Genomic DNA, 18,383 nt, shown 5'->3' with positions numbered 1-18,383 from the left:
CTTAAATCTCTGGCAATAAAAAATTTAATGATTAAATTTTAATCAATTAAACGATTAATATTAAAACTTAAAATGCATGTCAAATAAAATTCTTTTGTTGATATTGTAATTAAATAGAAGTGTTCAGTTTTACTTGGAATAATTTTATTTTTTTGAAGAAGCTGCCTTAAATTTTTTATCATAGGGTTCTGGTGGGTCTTCAAAATATATGTGATTAGCTTTTTAAAGACAGGAATTTTGTTACTATTTTGACTCTTTCTTGTAACTAAAACTACTATTACATTTACAATTTTTCTTCTATTTGATGTAACTTAAGCTGTGACTCACTCACCTGTGTGCTTTATTACAGAAACCTGTTGTTTCATATGTTGGAAAGTATAAGCATTTGCATTGGCAAAACCATGATCTTTGCCTTTACACAATCTTGACTATATGCTAGTTGACTGAAGTTATTATTCATTAGTTTTTTATTTTCTACAACTTATTCCTAGCATTTGAAGAGAAATAAGTCTGTATCTTACAAAACCAATAAAATTTCAATTTTTAAAACATCTGAGAAAGTTAAATTCATCTCTGTGATTCAGCAGTATTACAAAAACTACCCTCTAATGTTTCATATAATGTGTTGTAAGTTAATTCATACGGTTTGTAAATACGAAAAAAATACAACTTTGAAATGTGCTTTCATTAAGTAATACAAAATTTTCTGTTCTCAAAATATTTTATCAAATATGAAACTTCCTATTTTAAAAGTTCAATAGTCTAAAGTTTTTTAACTGCATAAAGTTGCATGTAAAATATTTGTGTTAATTTCATGTTTGGTACATTGTTTTCTTTATACTCTATATGATTGAGGATTCAACATAAGCAATGTGTACAGTTACATCTAAAATTATAGTAGCATGTTTGGTTAAACTGCAAAATAATTTATCCTGATTTTGCTTAGGTTGCATTTGAATTTAGCCTGTTGACTAATTTGCAAATAAATACAGTCAAGTTTTAATTCATAGTAAACATTCTTTTAGAGGACAGTGTTCTGTCCTCATTTTGATAAAGCATCTATGTTTACTTCAGTGTTAAATTTCCCCATCTATTTTATTTGATATGTGTATTTATTGTATTTTAAGTTATAGCCAATGTAAATACATATTTTGCTCTAGGTTTTACTCTGGTGTTTGGGTAGTACATTTGCTATGTGATTTTAAGTAGTCTCCATTAAAATTTCTTTTCCCCTAGCTATTCTTCTAAGAAAAATTACATTGTTGTCTACTTTGCTTTCCAAAAATGAATTTAGTACAAATGATAAGTTGAGGTGGTACTCAGTATAGACTGATTTTTGTTATGAGTTATAAGATGACTGTTTAATTAATTATAATGTACTTTACAATTATATTTTAGAAGATACTGATAATAACAAGCAAATTATCTTTAATAGTTTTAAATTTTTTCAGAAATTTTGATAAGATTAATGAAATATTTTATTATGGTGAATATTATTCTTGATTGCTAAATCACTTTACAAACTTGAAATAACTAGTTTTTTGTAAATGTTAGAAGTAAAAGTTAAGATATAAATTAAATTGAAATAAAGTTTTTTTTTGGTAGTACTTGAGTTTGAAGAATTGAAATAAAGTTCTGAGTAATGTGTTATATAGTACTATTTTTTATTCATTACTCAGTTCTCTGGGCTTAACAGCTTGATAGTTTTTGAAATAACAATTCATAATAGCAATGATTTTACATTTACTTAAAATAATGGCTTCTAACAATCGATACCATATAAAATACTTAAGAATATTTTAGTGTGTTTGAGTGTATTTGAATTGGAAGAAATATGATGTCTAAAAATGTTTGCAATTGGCAGTTCTATAAGAGTAAGTCCATATAACGTGTGTGTGTGGAGGGGTAGGACAGAGACACAGAGAATGAGAATGAATGAATGAATGAATGTGTGCATATGTTGCTGGGGATTGAACCCAGGGCCTCACCCATGCTAGGCATGTGTAGCTCTGCCACTGAGTTACCTTCCCAGCCCCTATATATTTAAAATAAAATAAAGTTGGAATTACTTTATGTTTGCATTAGTCAAATGATCAATGCCTGTCACATTTTCCATATGAAAAGGTGATTTTTAAAAATGTTTTAGGTACAAATGTTTTTTATTTTCCATAAAAGCCATCCTAGAGATTATCAGCCCAGGTACAGAAATTCATTATCATTGATTTATTAAAAAAAAAATGTATTGAACAGTAAAGAATGCAAGGATTACAATAGTGAGCTGATTATATACTGCAGTCTTTACCACCATAGGGCAGAGTCCAGTTGGGAGAAAGAACATCTTTCACAGGCTATTACAATAAAGTCCAATCCAATATTCCTAGGTAAGAAACAGTAGGAAACCAGCTTTAGGTGGAGATTTACATGGTGAATACAGACTAGCTAAGGAAGGGGTGGAAGAGTATTTCAGGATTTCAGTTTCAAGTAGATTTTGTTTTCTAATGAATTCTTATGACATGTTTTACTGATAATTACAATTCTAAGTAAACTACCCATATATAAAACATAAAAAGCCATTTTTGGAGTATCATGCATTTAAGGAATTATTTTAATTCTTTCAAAAAAGTAGCTTAAGAATAACCAACGTTTAAAGTCCAAATCATATATTATTTAACTATCTCCTTCCTATAATTGTCGTTCAGTAAATATTAGATGGATGGATTATATTCCATGTTTAAATCTAATTCTGTTTAACAACTCTTGTTTTTTTTAAAAAAATTTAAACCATTATGTAACAACAGTGTCAGTGTAACTCACTGGTAGATCACCACACTCAAGGCCCTAGGTTCTATCCCCAGCACCACATAAAAAAAGAAGAAACCTCAAGAATAGTGCAATGTATGAATAATTCCATTTAACTTTTCTGCTGAAAGGGATGTTAATATTAAAATTATTAACCAAAAACATCTGATGTAGGTTTAGACTAAAAAAATCTGAACATCCTTATCATTCATATTGACTGGTTTCTAGGTTTTTCTTCTTTCTTTTAAAAACAAAAAACAACAACAACAAAAACACCAAAAGCTCATAGTTAGAGAGCTCTCTCTGTCTGTCGTTTTCTTGTTCTTTTTTGTCTTTTTTTTTTTTTTAAGGCAGAGTTTCACTATGTAATAGCCCAGACTGGCTTTGAACTAGTTAATAGTCCTCCTTCCTCAGCTTCTTCAGTGCCGAGATTACAGATAGGTACTCCCATGCCTGGCCATAGTTAGAACTCTTTAATTAAATAACATTATTTAGCCAGCCTTCTTACGTTGATTTTGGCGTCATTAAACCTATCAATTATAACTTTCCAAATTATTTTTTAAAATTGTTAACAATCCTTATCTATTGCATTTGCACATCTTTTAAAGTACATTGGCTTGAACTTTGAATGTAAATGTGAGCAGCTACAGAGAATTAAGCATAGATTTATGGGCTATTAAAATAAAAGGCATAAGCCAGATTTTTGCTGAAAAAGCATGTAATAATTAAATATACCTACATAGAAACCAAATGTGTAAACTGAGACTTGATACAGGCTCAATGTAAAGGAAAGCTCAATTTCAGTAAGTTTAAATAACTTTGTTAGGGTCTGCCATTATCTTGTGTCTTTTTGTTGTAAACACAGGATAACTGAAGGATTTAATGTACAAAAGTTCACGTGCCTTTTGTTCACATTCTTCCTCTATTCTTTTCAAATCTTAGTGGGATTGTTAACCTTTGTAAGAAGAATCTTGGGTCAACATTCAGTAGAACTCTGTACATGGAAAAGCCTCTATTTCCTTTTGAGAAGAAAATTAGATTGCAACTTAAAGAATTTACACCTAATAGTTTATTTTATTTGCATTTATATGGTATTCCTAGTTCTAAAGTCTAAAACTGAGTTAAGGAAAGAAGAACAACACTGGGTAGTAGCAGATGAGAGGCTGCATATTCAAACCAATCTGTTTTTCATACTTCAGTAACTCCAATCCAAGGATATAAATGATAATTCAGTGGCCACCAGGAGTTTCTCTTCCCAGTGCTATTGCTTGTGTGGCCTGTTTATTGCAAGTGTCATTGTGTTGTGGGATCTGCTAGTGGCTATATTAGAAACACTACTTATTTTTAAAATGAACTTTTTGCTTTTTAAATTTTGTATTAATGCATATTAGATCTTTATATTTAGTGACTAAATGTGTTACTAATTTTCTCTCAAAAATGTAACAGAGATCCAGTATCGATGGTACAATACCATAATTAGTTTCTCATGATTTATCTGCTAAAATATCTGAAGAGAATAGTCATGTTCATTAAGAAACACAATGACAGCCTGGAGGAGTGGCTCATATAGTAGAGGACCTGCCTAGCAAGTGTGAAGCCCTGAGTTCAAATCCCAGTACTTCCAAAATTAAAAAAAAAAAAACCATACATTGTAGGTTAAGTAGATCTGAACTGTGGTTGAAAAAATATTAAGATTATTGAATTACATTGTAAAATTAAATATTAAAAAATTTTAAAATAACACTGCTCATGAAATTGTGATCTTTATGATGTCTGAATGTTCTTGTCTAAAATGTTTTTACAACAAATGTCCTTTAATAGAAATAGACAAGTTTATGCTAATTGGTTATCTGTTTTTGCTAGATGAGTCTTAAACTGTATAAAAAAAAAGTTTACAGGTCATTTCACAGAGTCAAAACCTGGGCATTTTATTGCTTTCTAATGAGCCATTAAGCTGAAGAAGAGGCAATTAAATAGGCAATTAATGTAGTACTGACTTGAGCTCTTTGATTTTAGGTTCTTCAGAAGATGATGAGGTCATTCAACCAGATTTCGTCAGCCCCAGGTTAGTCATTTCTAAATATTTTACTTAACTAATGTTTTAAAAAGATCACTAGAGGTATATGAGAGCTTGACTGATCCTTAGGATATCTCCATTTTGACTTTGCAATTTGGCAAGATGGTTGTCCTACTATACTTCATTTAGAACACTGTCTATAAAGCTGCTATGTCTGCTGGAACATGGATGGCATCTTCTCATTACCTCCTTTCTTCCTGATTTTAGCATTATTGGGTTTTGTGATTCCCCAAGCAAGATAGATAACAGATATTTAAAGGTTCATGGAGATGAAGGAAAAGTATAATTGCTTACTCATTTTTTGTGATTCTCAATAAGTACTAACAAATATCTAATCATTACACTAAAAATAGAGACATAGTGCTGTTCTAAAATAATTCATCTAAACATAAATAGCACAATACAACATATTAGACTTTTGGGCAATTTCCCTAATCCAGAGCTCCATTTATATTGCTTTTCATGAATGAGTATCAAACTTTGCTCATTATCCTTTTGTGGGCGCTGGTGGCTCATGTCTATAATCCTAGTGAAAGGAGGCAGAGATCAGGAGGATCTCAGTTTGAAGGCAGCCGGGCAAATAGTTTGAGAGACCCTATCTTGAAAATACCGATCACAAAAAAAGGGCTGGTAGAGTGGCTCAAGGTGTAGGCCCTCAGTTCAAACCCCAGTACCACAAACAAAACAAAACAAAAAAACCCCCTGAGTCATTTGAACTTGCAACATTTTAAGCCTAGACTAGAAAATAAACCTAGTTTATTTTCTCATATTTCTGAAATTAACATATAATACTATTTTTAGGCAAAAATTTTATTTGATTATAATGTGTTAACACTGGCTTCTGCCCTTAATATATCTTGATTCAGTTTTTGACCTGTACTCCTTTGAAAACACACATACAAGCTGTGATATATGTATTCATAGAACAAATAAAATTATGTTATTCTGTTATTAAACTTATCAAGTAAAGATTGTGAGTAGCCAGAAGAAAATAGTAAGGATCAAAAGTTTAAAGGGAAAAAGCCATGATAGGAATTGCCTTTGGACAACACTTTGTGGTATATCCTTGAACATGGAGACAGTGTTTTAAGGAATGTTGTGAAAAACAAAATCCTTCAAAGTTGCTACAATATTTTAATATACCAACTAGTTTCCTCTATTATTGATTGTGGTTTTTTTCCTGGGGGCAAACTGGGGTTAGTCCAGAGATGTATTTTCTTTTCTGTTGTGAAATAATGTTAACACCAATGTGTTAAGTGACAGCAATAAAGTTTCATGTCTCTGTTTCCTTGTGATTAAAAAGGGGGTTTGGAGAGGAAAGGTTCCACTTTCACTAAAGCAAGTTATTTGTATGGATTACATTTTAAGCTGAAAGACTTTGACTATCTCATTACTCTGTAAAAGAGGAAAGTGAGGCCCAGAGAAGTGGCCAGAGACCACAAGTTAGAGAATGGGACCAGATATCTGGATGCTTTTCTCCATAGTTTAGCTTCCCACACAGACATCTTTAAAGCCTGAAGAGTTCTCACTTGTCATCTTTTATCCCCCACTGTTCTTTTTCCCCAATGTCTGATATACCTGTCCTCTGCCTACAAATAAGTCAGAGTGTAAGTATAGAAATAATACCTGAGTCCATGCTCTCCTTCCAGTTGATAATTTCTTTTGATAAGATTAAATTTTAAATGATAAACCTTTAGAGGAAGGAGAAATAATTATATGTATGCATTATTTCATGTTTTTCCCCCACATACTCAGAATTTTCTACTTACTGCAAAAAAATCTATAATTTATGAAACATACATGTTCAAGTAATACAGATAGTAACTAGTGCCTTTCATTTTTCAAACAAATCATGACATTTTCTTTTGTGCTATTCTGAGCAAAATAGCAGTAAAGCTTACTCCTATGATTTTTCTAACCTGTTGCTATTTTCATTAAAATCTAAGAATTTGTTGAGCACAGTTTGAAAAATATTTGGGAAGAGGGAGCCTAAAATTTTTATTTATTTATTTTTTTACTGGGAGAGAAATATGTTAATACAACAGGAGATTTTGCTATTCTGTTTTTTTAAAAAAGACTTTTTTAAGGAAAATGGTGGCCTTAAAATAATGTCCCTTTTCTGAATTTATTTTGTTGCTTCAAATACTTTACTGAAACACAACTGACCAAAAAGAAGAAAGCATTTCCAAATGCTTGTTCTTTGAAATGTAAAAGCAATTTCAATGGAAAAGTTAAAATTTGTGCTCATCGGTTCCTGTACTATAATTTTATGTAATTATTCTCAGAGAAATATGTTAGGGTATATAAAGAAAAATTTAAGAGTTTTTTACAGCTGTGAAAAACTCTTAAAAGCAACAATTTTTTTTTAAGCCAGAGCATTTTGTCTCCAGGTAGGAAAATCAAATGAGAACGGAATTTTGCTTTTGGAAACAAAAACAAAGCGCCCCAGGTTCCAAGAGCTTCCACCAACACTCCGGGTCGGGTCCTCCTTTCTACAGGTCCCATGTTTTAAGGTATCAGGAAAGTTACTGCCAAGTAGTTTACAGAGACTCAGAGAGTGGGTGGAATCGGGTCTCTTTCCCCGACATGCGGTCGGCAGCTTTTACGCGGGAAGGACCGCACGGGGGTGTGTAGACCTAGGTCCCCAGATCCACAGGCCAAGCGCACCCCTCCCTGAGGGCGGGCGGCCTCCCCAGCTCCGGCAGAGGAAGGCGCATTTCTTGTGGCCGTGGCTTCGGGTGGGAGCTGTGGGTGCAAGCGCGGGACTGATGGAAGACAGAGGCGAGTGGGGGCGGGGAAAATCATTTTCTTGGGTTCTCCCATTCTCCCTCTCCCCTTTACCTCCCCATCTTAGATTTAGAAGGTTATGGCGTCTTATAAAGGGATCATTATAAATCATGCATGTTGGAAATTTGGTAAAAATACTTGATTGTACCTAGTGTTTTTGCGCTTGTTGTGAAGGCAAGGGTTTCTTTTGTTTGTTCTTGGGGACAAGGTGAGAAATGTAAAAATCCCTTAATTAGTGAGACATCTCCAGGCTTCTTCAAAATGACTGACTTCTGGAGAGGAGGTGGTGGTATGACAATAAAGGGAAAGGTGACAGGAGAGGAAGATGAGAGGAATTTATAGACTGGAAAGGGCAGGTTTGTTGTGTGTGTGTGTGTGTGTGTGTGTGTGGGTGTGGGTGTGTGGGTGTGTGGGTGTGTGTGTGGTGTTGGTGGGGGAATGTCCTGGGGACCCTGGAGCCCCAAGCTGCGTGTAAGCGCCCAGGCTGCAAAGACAGTGCTGGGGCTACAGACCAACCTTATTTGTGGGGAGGAGAGGACAGCCCCTCCTCCTAGTTTTAAGAAGAACTGAAGCATTGTTTCTGCTTTAATAGAAATCACTCCTTGCTTATAGTTGAAAATAACGAAGGTGGGCTCTCACTCTTCTTTTTGCTCCTTGCTCAGTTGTGGGTTTGTGAAAGAATATGTGTACCTCCATTTTAAAATGGGGAAACCTGAAATTGTGGTAACTAAAGGACATCTGATTATTTTTTTGATTCTCCACCCCACTGCGTTGATGATTCTTTGTAGCTACTTGAATTCATTTTAAAGACATTTTGAAAGAACTGTGATAAATCAGGCTATAAAACATTTGGCCTTTGCAGGTATAAAACAAGCATTTTGAGTCAAACACGGATCTTTCTGGCACTAAAAACAAATAGGAAATGAGAGAAAAATTAAAACCAGAAGACTTAAGAAAGGTGACAAATTGGAAAGCATTGTAGGACACTCATAGGACCATTTTATGTGAAAGAAGGATTCTACGGGCTTTAAGAACTTATGGTCAGTTTATAAAAGGATCTTAGGCTCGAAAGATTTGGGAGGGAGAGAAAAGACAAATCTGTTTAAAAGACAGTGCCATGTCCTTAAAATGGTGTGTGAGACTCTACATCTCCTTCACTCCTCTGCCTTTCCAGAGCCTCCTTCCCTCTCTCTTTCTTCTTTTCCTTCTTTCTCTAGACTTCCCTGATTCCTTCTCTCCTTTTTGTAATCCCACCCCTAAAGTATGTAAATGCATTTGCCTTAAATTCTTTGTGAATGAATTTTATAAGATTTCTCAGGGTTCCCTGTTTAAAAAAAAGCCTTCTATACAACTTGAAAGGCTGATGTACCTCTCAGGAAATGAATGAGTCGATAACCTCTGACACCAGTGACCAGTCCAGTGAACCCTACCTTAATTCCTCTAATACTGGAGGCCCCCAATCTGGCACAACTGTGAATCTCATAACTGTACCATCCCGTGTGGTTTAGCTGTGGTATTCTACACTTTCATTTACGTACTGATAGGTTTGAATTTTGTCGAATTTAACAAACAACTCAAAATCCACTTACTGTTTTCTGATTTTTATGAGTAAACTTTTTTCTAATTAAAAACTTGTAGATTTATCATAAATGTTTAAAAAAACCTAACTACTGGCCTGTGAATTTTACGATAATGACTTTTTGGTAAATTGTAGCAACTTCAACACATTTTACATGAATATTTTTTCAGGTTATTTTTCTCTGTTACAGATGTTGATTTTTAAAAAGTGATTGTTTAAGACAAAAATGTTTAAATTAGTTTATTTTGTATATGTCATGTCTAACCCTCAATGCCATCTTATAAATCAGTGTAATTAATAGTTACCAGTTTCTACTGTAAAATAATGCCTGGCCAATGTTTTGTTACCAAATAATTTTTTCAGAGCATAGAGTTTGTTACACTTACAAAATCATTTGGATTTTTACACTTATTCTTTTTTCCCTACCAGCTGGCACATTGTTATTCCCCTCAAAGTAAATAAAAGCTTGCCTTCTTTTCTGAGAACAACAAAAGAAATAGATGAAACATCTTTCCAAATTGATCAGTTGTTGTTGACACCTTTTACCACAAGCTGCTGAAAATAATTTGTGTTTTTAGATACATCCATTTCTTTCAGATCTGAACCAGTTAATTTAAATTTCTTCTTAGTTGTTTAAAACGACAAAGAGGTGTTAATAGGTGTATGTGGGTTTTTCAGTAGCTTCTCGGTTCAGAATCCCAACATTTTGGGTTGTGTGAAACACTTAGCATGTGGGCTTGCTGGGAGAGATGCGGAGGGGGCTTGCGGCATGGTGGGGGAGGGTCAGCTGCTGGCTTTGCGGAAGGGAAGTGGTATCTATCTGTACAGTTTTTCCGCAAACTGCTTGTTTAAGAGAATGGGGGTGGGGTGAAGAAAGACTGGCGGGTGCCTTTCAGTGTTTCAAAACGGGTGATATTTTATCCTTTAAAAGAAGTAGAGTATCTCTAGTTAATCCATAGTATTTAGTAGAATATTCGATGAGGGGTTAATGTTGAATCTCATGATAATGATCTTTTGAAACAATTTGAAAGGTAAAAATGAAGCATTTTGAAACCGGGTTTTTGGCAAAGAGAGGGGAGGAGCCCAGTGCGCTATTAAATTTTCGTTTATTCAGCTCTCCCCCTCTCTGGTGTGGACATTTAAAATGCCAGGGTCCGGTCAGTATTCTAGGAATTTACCTTTCACCACGTGCCCTTTTCTTCCCCTCCCCACCAGCCCCTGCCTCTCCCTCCACCGCTCTCCTCTTTTTCCCCTCCCCCTCGACTCTGGTCTCTGCTTTCTGCTCTTGGGGAACAATCGCCACTGATTGAGGTTCGCTCTATACTAGACTGGAAAACTGGGCTGTTATTTAGGAAGTCATTAATCACATCTCCTCCCCCGGAAAGAGATGGCGGAGAAACCTGTGAAGTACAATTCCCTACCAGCCCTCCTTAAAATGTTCCCAACTGATAAACCTAGATACCCTTTGACTGCATGAAGGCAATAGCAATTTTTCCGGTAGAATTTTATTTTAAATTGAAAAAAAAATTCAGGATACATTAATAGGGTGTCTTTGCCTTTTGGGAGGTGTGCATTAACATTATGTGAAGTTTAATGGGGATGCAATTTATAAATTTATATTTTATAAACAATGTTTTCCCCTAAGAATTAAATGAAACGCTAGTGTCCAGGGAGGTTGGCTGCTGTGGGGTCGCTGAATTCCTGGGGGAGTCGGACCTTTCGTTTTATTGGGCTGCCCCCCCCCCCCAGGCAGGCTTGTGTGCAGGGCACGCGTGCACAGGCAGCACTGTGCGCTGTGCTAAATCCACCGCTCACAGCACCTCCATTGTGCTTAAATACAAGCACGAAATCAGCGTTCTGATTAATCGGAAAGGAGCGTCCCAAATTGTCTTTAAGATCACATGCTGGAGTTTTTTCGTGTTCATTCATAAATTATTTTGATGTCAGCACAGATGAAATGGTGATTGGTTATCTCTTCCTCTTGCCAGCCCCGTAAGGATCCGAGGTGAAATTAGTAGCAAGAAAGCATGTAATTGACAAAGTCACGTGTGCTGAGGGGGGGCCAGAAACTGGAGAGAGAAGGGGGAAAAAAAAAATCAAAAGAAGGAAAGCACATTAGACCATGCGAGCTAAATTTGTGATCGCACAAAATCAAGATGTTAGGTTGATGCCGAAGACCACTCTGTTCCAAGGGGAAACTTTTCATCTCTCGAGTTTGGAGCTGAGGCCCGTGGGGCAACATGGCCGAAGGTTAATATTCTTTTCTATTGTTTTACCATGATTTTCTTTCTTCTTGCTTTCCCCTCACCCCGTTTCTTACCCTTCTTTGCCTGTCCCTCTTCCCCTTTTATCCTAATACTGGGCACTAACTCCCCCCTGCCCCCCACCCACCCATCGGGCAATGAGGCTTTCACAAACCTATTGTTACAGATCTCCAAAAATGTTTTGTACCGCCCACACTGATTCACAACTTGAAAAGCTTTTAGGGGGCTATTGTTTGAATTGTGTGAGTGTGAGTAAGCGCAGTTTCAGTTAGTGAACCTAGAAAACTTTTATACACCTGCCCCCTCCCCCACCCCACCCCAACTTTAATTGAGAGTTATGGGGGGAGGGGAGTGCGCATTGCCGACAACCCTGGATTCCCTGCTACAGCTTGTGTGTTAACTTGCAGCTCTAACCATCTTCAGGGTTTTGATTTCTCTTTCCTTCTCGTACTCACCAGAGAAAAGTGTTGCTGAAATTTTCTCTTTGTAAATGGGATCAATGTATAACCAGCAATATGCAAGTAAAGTATCGCATGCTGTACTGTAATATGTGACCAGAAAATCGAAGTTAAGTGAAAAAGTACACGTATGTACAGAAATGTGGAAGTTGGTGTGATTGATAGAAGAGTGGCTTCCCGCTTCTCTTTCAACCCTTTTCATTTTAAATATGTGTAGGGAATTGAACCGTTTACTAATGCTTTTACGCTTTTTTCTAGCTTTTCTCCCTCCTCCCTCAAGCTCTCCCCCTCCCCCCTTTTCAAGGAGCACGATGTGGAAATGCTGGCTCACTGACTTTTTGTCCGGTTCCATCCCAGGCGGGGCGAGCAAAGGTGGAGGAGAGGAGCCAGGGCGCACGGAGCCGGCGGACGAGGAGTCCCCGGTCCTGCACGGGGCAGGCCACTGTAAGTGGTTCAACGTGCGCATGGGATTCGGGTTTATCTCTATGGTGAGCCGAGAGGGGCGCCCCTTGGACCTTCCCGTCGATGTGTTTGTACACCAAGTAAGCAATTTTTTTCTGCCTTTTTCCATATGGAGGACTTGATTTGTAGTTTTGTTAATAAACCTGCAATAATGTTAGGTATATTGAAAGATAAGATCTTTCTCAAAATCGAGTGACAATCCAGTTTTAGGGTATTGGGTACAAGCTCCTTCCAGGGTATCTTTTCCTAAACAGAAATCGAAATCTTTGATATGTCACTATTTGGACTTTGGTTGACGTTATTAGCATTTCCTCCTCTTCAGACAGTGAAATTGCAGTCTGGCAGCTTCCGGTGTTATGGGTGCAACTTACTCAGTCGTCTGTGTCTAGTGACTTAGGGAAAGATGAATGAAGAAACAATCATTTTAAGAAAATTTTTAAAAAAGGAAAACATTTTGCTGTTGTAAGAAATGTATAGGTTGCCCTTATTTTAGTCACATCTGCTAATAGTAGCCCCTTGTATTATTTTATCCCGTCAGCCCAATAGTCATTTACGGATTCAGATCAAAACAATTGGATTTCACAATAAAATGAAATACAACATTGTTGGCCTGGAGTGGATTTGAAGAAATGCCAGAGAGGATTCTTGGTAATCATTTAAGAACTGTGCTCCTGGTAGAGCATTGGTCCAAGCATACTGTCTCTTTAAGAGAACTTAAAAAAAATCCAGCCAAAGGCAGCTGTAGATGGTGTGTTTAAAATGTACTGGTCTGCTACTTGGGGTAAATTTCCACCACTGCTTATGTTGTGTTATAATTTTTAAAGATGCTTAAATACCAAACAGAATGTCATTGCTTCCCATTTTCAAAAGTTTGCTCAGCAAGTGATAAATTGGTATCTCTTATTCTGTCATTTCTTTCTATTCATTAGTCTCTTAATAGTAAAAATATTTATTTTGCAAGCCTATCTGTTTCATCAAAAGAAGTTAAGAAAAATAGAAGTTTTCATAGCGAAGTAATAGTTAGAAATAAAGAGGCTTAGGAGTGAAGAGGTTTGTTTTGGCTGGACATTGAAGTTAAAAAGAATTGACTAAGAGTTGGTAATACTATATAGGTGGACATAGTATCTCTGTTGAAAACTGATGTTTATTTGATACTGTTTTGTGTTCTGGTAGTATTTACACCCCATCTTCCCTCTGTCCCCAAAGGACTATCATCTTCAAATTACATGTATAAACAATAAGAACATAGGAGACTATTCAGTTTTCTCCCCTTGTCCTGTGGTGCTGGGTAGGTTCCTGCCCTTGTTATGGTGTGTGTTTTCTTTTCTATAAATGCCTGGACATCATTATGTGGAAGATCAGCATAATCTGTGCATTGAAACTGGGTTTAAATGCCTAAATACACATAGGCTGCTGAATTTTGCTTTGCAAAATAATGCTGAATTTTATTTTTTTTCTGCTTAGACTGAATGAAATCACTGATAAATCCATTTTCTCTCAGACTCTTGCTTCCCCCTTGAACCTTCTTTGGATTGTTAAATTGCTCTTTACGATCTCATAAATTTGTTTTATAGATGAATGAAAAAATAGCACTTTTCTTCTTTGTCTGATCACACCTTGTTATAATTTGGTTATGTATTTTTTAAAAAAATATTAAAATAGACTTTTTTTTAACCAATGTTAATGTATAGAACCATGAAACATCCAAATTTAAGCTATTTGATGATTATATATTGATAAACTTTCCTATATTCACTGAATTTGATAAATATATTGCTAGTAAAGTTTTTTCTTAGTAGATAGCTAACAGTTTCTAGATTATAAACATTGATTTTTTAATATTTGGCTTGAATTAATCTGTTGTGTATCATTGTGATGTGAAAACGGTAGTATTAAATGATGCATAAAGAACTTATTGAGATTGACATAAATTACACATAAACTGTATGAATGATTATTTTGAAAAAGACAGAAGTCCTAATATTTGTAAAGATGAGATGGTTGTACATGGTCGGTGTAGGTATTGTGTGATAAAATGAGGTTGCGGTTCAGGACCATTTCATAAAAATTTTAAAATTTTAGCTGTCATTTTTATTGTGTAAGCATTTTTGAAAATATGCCAGGTTTTATGTTTGAATAGGGTTTTTTGTATGTGTGCAAAAATACATGTTTCATTGGATTTCTTTTTTAAGTATTCTGAACCCATTTTAATGCTATATATTTGGGGAAATAATTATTTTAGTTTCTTTAAAATAATATTTAAAATTCATGCCAAAGTACCCAGGATTTTTTTCTTTTAAAAATATTGACTTCAAAGTTGCTATGAAGTAGTGTTTTTAAATAGAGTTGTAGATTTGTTGCAAAATTTTATTTTAAATTTATTGTCATTAATCTAGTCAAAATTTCCTGTAGTTCTTGTGATACTTAAATCCTGAGGCTAAAACACATGCATAGGTGTTGTGCTTTCCGGATCTCTAGATATGTTGATAAATGCAGTGTGATTCTGCTGTTGGAGGTAGTGTGTGACTTTAGTAATTTAAAATAACAGTCTTCATTTGATTTTTTAATGTTAACTTGTAATTTATGATCACATTTTTCTGGTTGGAAAGTGAATATTGTATTCTGATCCATGTTAATAGTGAAGCATTGGTGAAAGTTTTATTTTTAAAAATTGACAAGATATGTAAGTATTATATTTGTGAGTTTGGTTATAGTTCATTGTTTTTGTGGTGTTCATTAAAATATTTAACTGAAAAGTTTTTAAAGATGATTTAGTTTGTAAAATAGGATACTTTTTAGGCACTTCTTAAGGATCTATTGTAAAACTCAAAAGATTTGCCTCATTTGGAGGATATGTGGTTAATACAGATTTGTAAGTCTAGGTTCTTACTAAGGTGACTTCATTTAGAGTACAATTATTTTCTAAGTGCAAGTAATTAATACTCCCATCGGTTACTTTATATTAGTAAGTTTTTAAAAATTGTATATGGTTAGATTGTAGGCTGACGTGTTTAAATTGCCTGGAAAAGGTCACTGGCTTTTTTTTAAAGTACAGGTTTTTAATAGGACTTAAACATTTGGTGGTAATTAAACATTAGATCTCTTTTTGGAAAAGAGCAATGTTACTCAATAACAACCTGTTGATGTTTGTTAATCATGTAAGTTTCTCATTACATAGATCTCAATATATATTTCCAAAGTCCATCTCACCTAAGAAAATATGAATTTGAATTTTATTTTCTTCTGGAGAAGTACAGAATCTGTTCTTATTTATTTCTCAGCTTATTTGCATAGTAATACTTTCTTCACACATTGAGTATATGTATTTGGGATTCTTGTCATCAAATATGATACAAAGAATTTTATATAAACTCATTCATTTAATAATTTATGGAAGAATTTTTTTCTAAAGAAAAAGTAATTTTATAATTACTACAATTAAACTACCATTATACAGTAGTCTTAAGTTTTATTAATTTGCCTTGAAATAATCATTTTTCAAGTATTGGTGTTTTCTTCTAATGTTCCTTAAATCTGATTTATATTTTCATCTTTGTGGATAATACAAATATCCACATTACAAAGATTGTAATTTTTTGCTCCTTTATTACTTGATGTATAATCTCAAGAAGTAGTGAAAATAGAAGAAATAAAAAATGAGTATAGTAACAGTTAAATTTAAAGCATTATTAGTACTGAAATATGAAAACATTTGGAGATGAGTATTTAAATATATGAAAATTTTTAGCATTATACACATTTAAGTCAATTGATTGAGCCTAGAGTTCATTTCAGAATTAATTACACAGTTTACAAAGACATTTAACTCTAGTATGTTGATGTTTAAGGGCTTTCAAAGTATTTCATTGCTAATCAATTATCCATATTTAACTTTTGTCATAGTTTTTAGCATGATAACATTTTGTAAGTGCAGGATATATGTGTGATTATTGTTACTCTCACAGCAGTTTCAAATGCCTTTTTTTTTTTCCTAGTACTAAGATGAAACTCTGGGCCTCAGGTATGCTAGGCATCTTTCTACCACAGAGTTACATCCCCAGCCCAAAATACCAGTTGTAAAAAATACTTTGGTAGGCATGGTAGTATGCACCTGTAAACTCAAGAATTCTGTAGGCTGAGGCAGGAGGATCCAAAAAGTTCAACACCAGCCTAGACTAAATAGTGAGACTATATCTCAAAGAAAAATTGGAACCTTAAATATACATGATCGTAAACATTTATAGCTTATTTGTATAGTGGTAATGTATGTATTTTGATATTCTGAAGATAGTTTGTAATCTATGAAAAATTTAAGATGATTTTCTCAGTTGCTCAGTTCAGAAGAATGGCAAACTTTCATTTTTCATTCAGAAAAATGAAATCTCAGAATTATTTAATCATAAAATCACATGTTAAAGCATTTAAATAAACATTTTGAAGACTTTATTGTACCTTTAAAGATGCTGAATACTTCCTTTTGACTTTCCAATGGAACTTTTCCCATACTCTTTTTGTGTACTTAAGTTAAAACAATGTTCTTATTCATTCGTATTTTAAACTTAAAATGTGAATTAGGTATATATTTAAGATGTAGTTGTTTTAAATTTTTCTCTCTTTTCGTTTCTTTCCCCTTCACCTCCGTTGAATTCAGAGCCTCAGTGTTTTTTTTGAAGAACAGTTTTAGGTTCGTAGCAAAATTAGGAGGAAGGTACAGAGATTTTCCCAAATTGACCCTCCACGTACAAGTGCATAGCCTCTCCCATTATGAAGTCCTCCACCAGTATAGGACATATGTTACAATTGGTGAACTTAGATTGACCCACAATCATCATCCTAGGTCCATTCTAGACCTTAGAGCTATCTCTTGGTGTTGTGCACTTATTTTTATGTCTTCTTTAAAAACCATTCACAACAAATGAAAGCCATAAATGAAGGAATTTGTTTTTAAAGAAGAAGATAAGTGATAAACAACTTATAAGTATATCATTCTTTACCCTGCCTTTCCCTTAACCTCTGAATTCACAGTTTTCATGAAAAGTTAAAAACTTCCTATGGTTAAAAAGAAAGTCTAATTGCAATTTTTGTTGCTTTCAGGCTGTAGTAAAACATTATTTGCATTTTTTAGTTCTTCCTGTTTAGAAATTACATAAATATTGTAGATAGTTTTACATATATTAACTGAACAGTTTTTTGAGGGAGAGGGCTGTTACCTAAATGTTGCTAAATAGAAATATATTGTACTATCTTTTTAGTTCTAAATCAAGTGTAACCTAAACAAAGTAAGAGCATTTGATTTTTTAATGTTAAACTGGAAACTTCCCTTAGATGTGATAACCTGTGGACTTGATTTGGTATTAACTATGAAATAAATGTTTAATCATTATCAACTGTTACTAGTTCTTTATACTTTGAAATATTTTCTTGTGAATTTTAAGTAAAAAGACTTTGAGCTTCTTCTATAGTTTCTATAGGTTATACCATTGTGCCGTATACAGTGCAATAAAAATAAATGATTTGTATTCCTCCCCAAAATAATTTGATTATATTGTCTTCTAATACCATAAAAGTTGTTAACAGTAGTTTGTGTGGTGTTTAAGAAAGTACATTGCTAGCCCAGTTTGGGGGCTCATAACTCTTATCCCAGTTATTTAGGAGGTAGAGATCTAGAGGAATTATTCAAGGCCAGACAAGGCAAAAGAAAGGTAGCTAGATTCCATCTCAAGGAAAATACTGAGCATGATAGTGTGTGCCAGACCAGCTGGGCAAAAAACTGTTCAACCCTGCCTAAAAATAACTAAAAAAAAAAAAAAGGTAGGGGTGTGGTTCAGATGGTTAGAGTACCTGCCTAGCAAAAGGTGAGGTCCTGAGTTCAAAGTCCAGTATTGCCCCACTGCCCCTGAAAAACAGTATGTTGCGGACCAGTGGGGTATACTTCAAAAATGATTTTTTAAGGGGTA

At 34.4% G+C, this 18,383-nt stretch overlaps 1 protein-coding gene across 1 annotated transcript in view; it reads left to right on the top strand.

Moving 5' to 3' along the window:
- Lin28b (lin-28 homolog B) overlaps positions 1-18,383 on the top strand; it is a 119,514-nt gene that overhangs the window by 4,411 nt on the left and 96,720 nt on the right. Inside the window, exons 2-3 of the mRNA XM_074077755.1 lie at positions 4,816-4,864; positions 12,322-12,506. Coding sequence (XP_073933856.1) covers positions 4,828-4,864; positions 12,322-12,506 — 222 coding nt within the window. The 5' untranslated portion in view covers positions 4,816-4,827. The remainder of the gene's footprint in view (positions 1-4,815; positions 4,865-12,321; positions 12,507-18,383) is intronic.

This window comes from Castor canadensis, chromosome 1 (assembly GCF_047511655.1).
Source record: "Castor canadensis chromosome 1, mCasCan1.hap1v2, whole genome shotgun sequence".
Lineage (NCBI taxonomy): Eukaryota > Metazoa > Chordata > Mammalia > Rodentia > Castoridae > Castor > Castor canadensis.
This window is presented reverse-complemented; position numbering and strand designations above follow the sequence as displayed.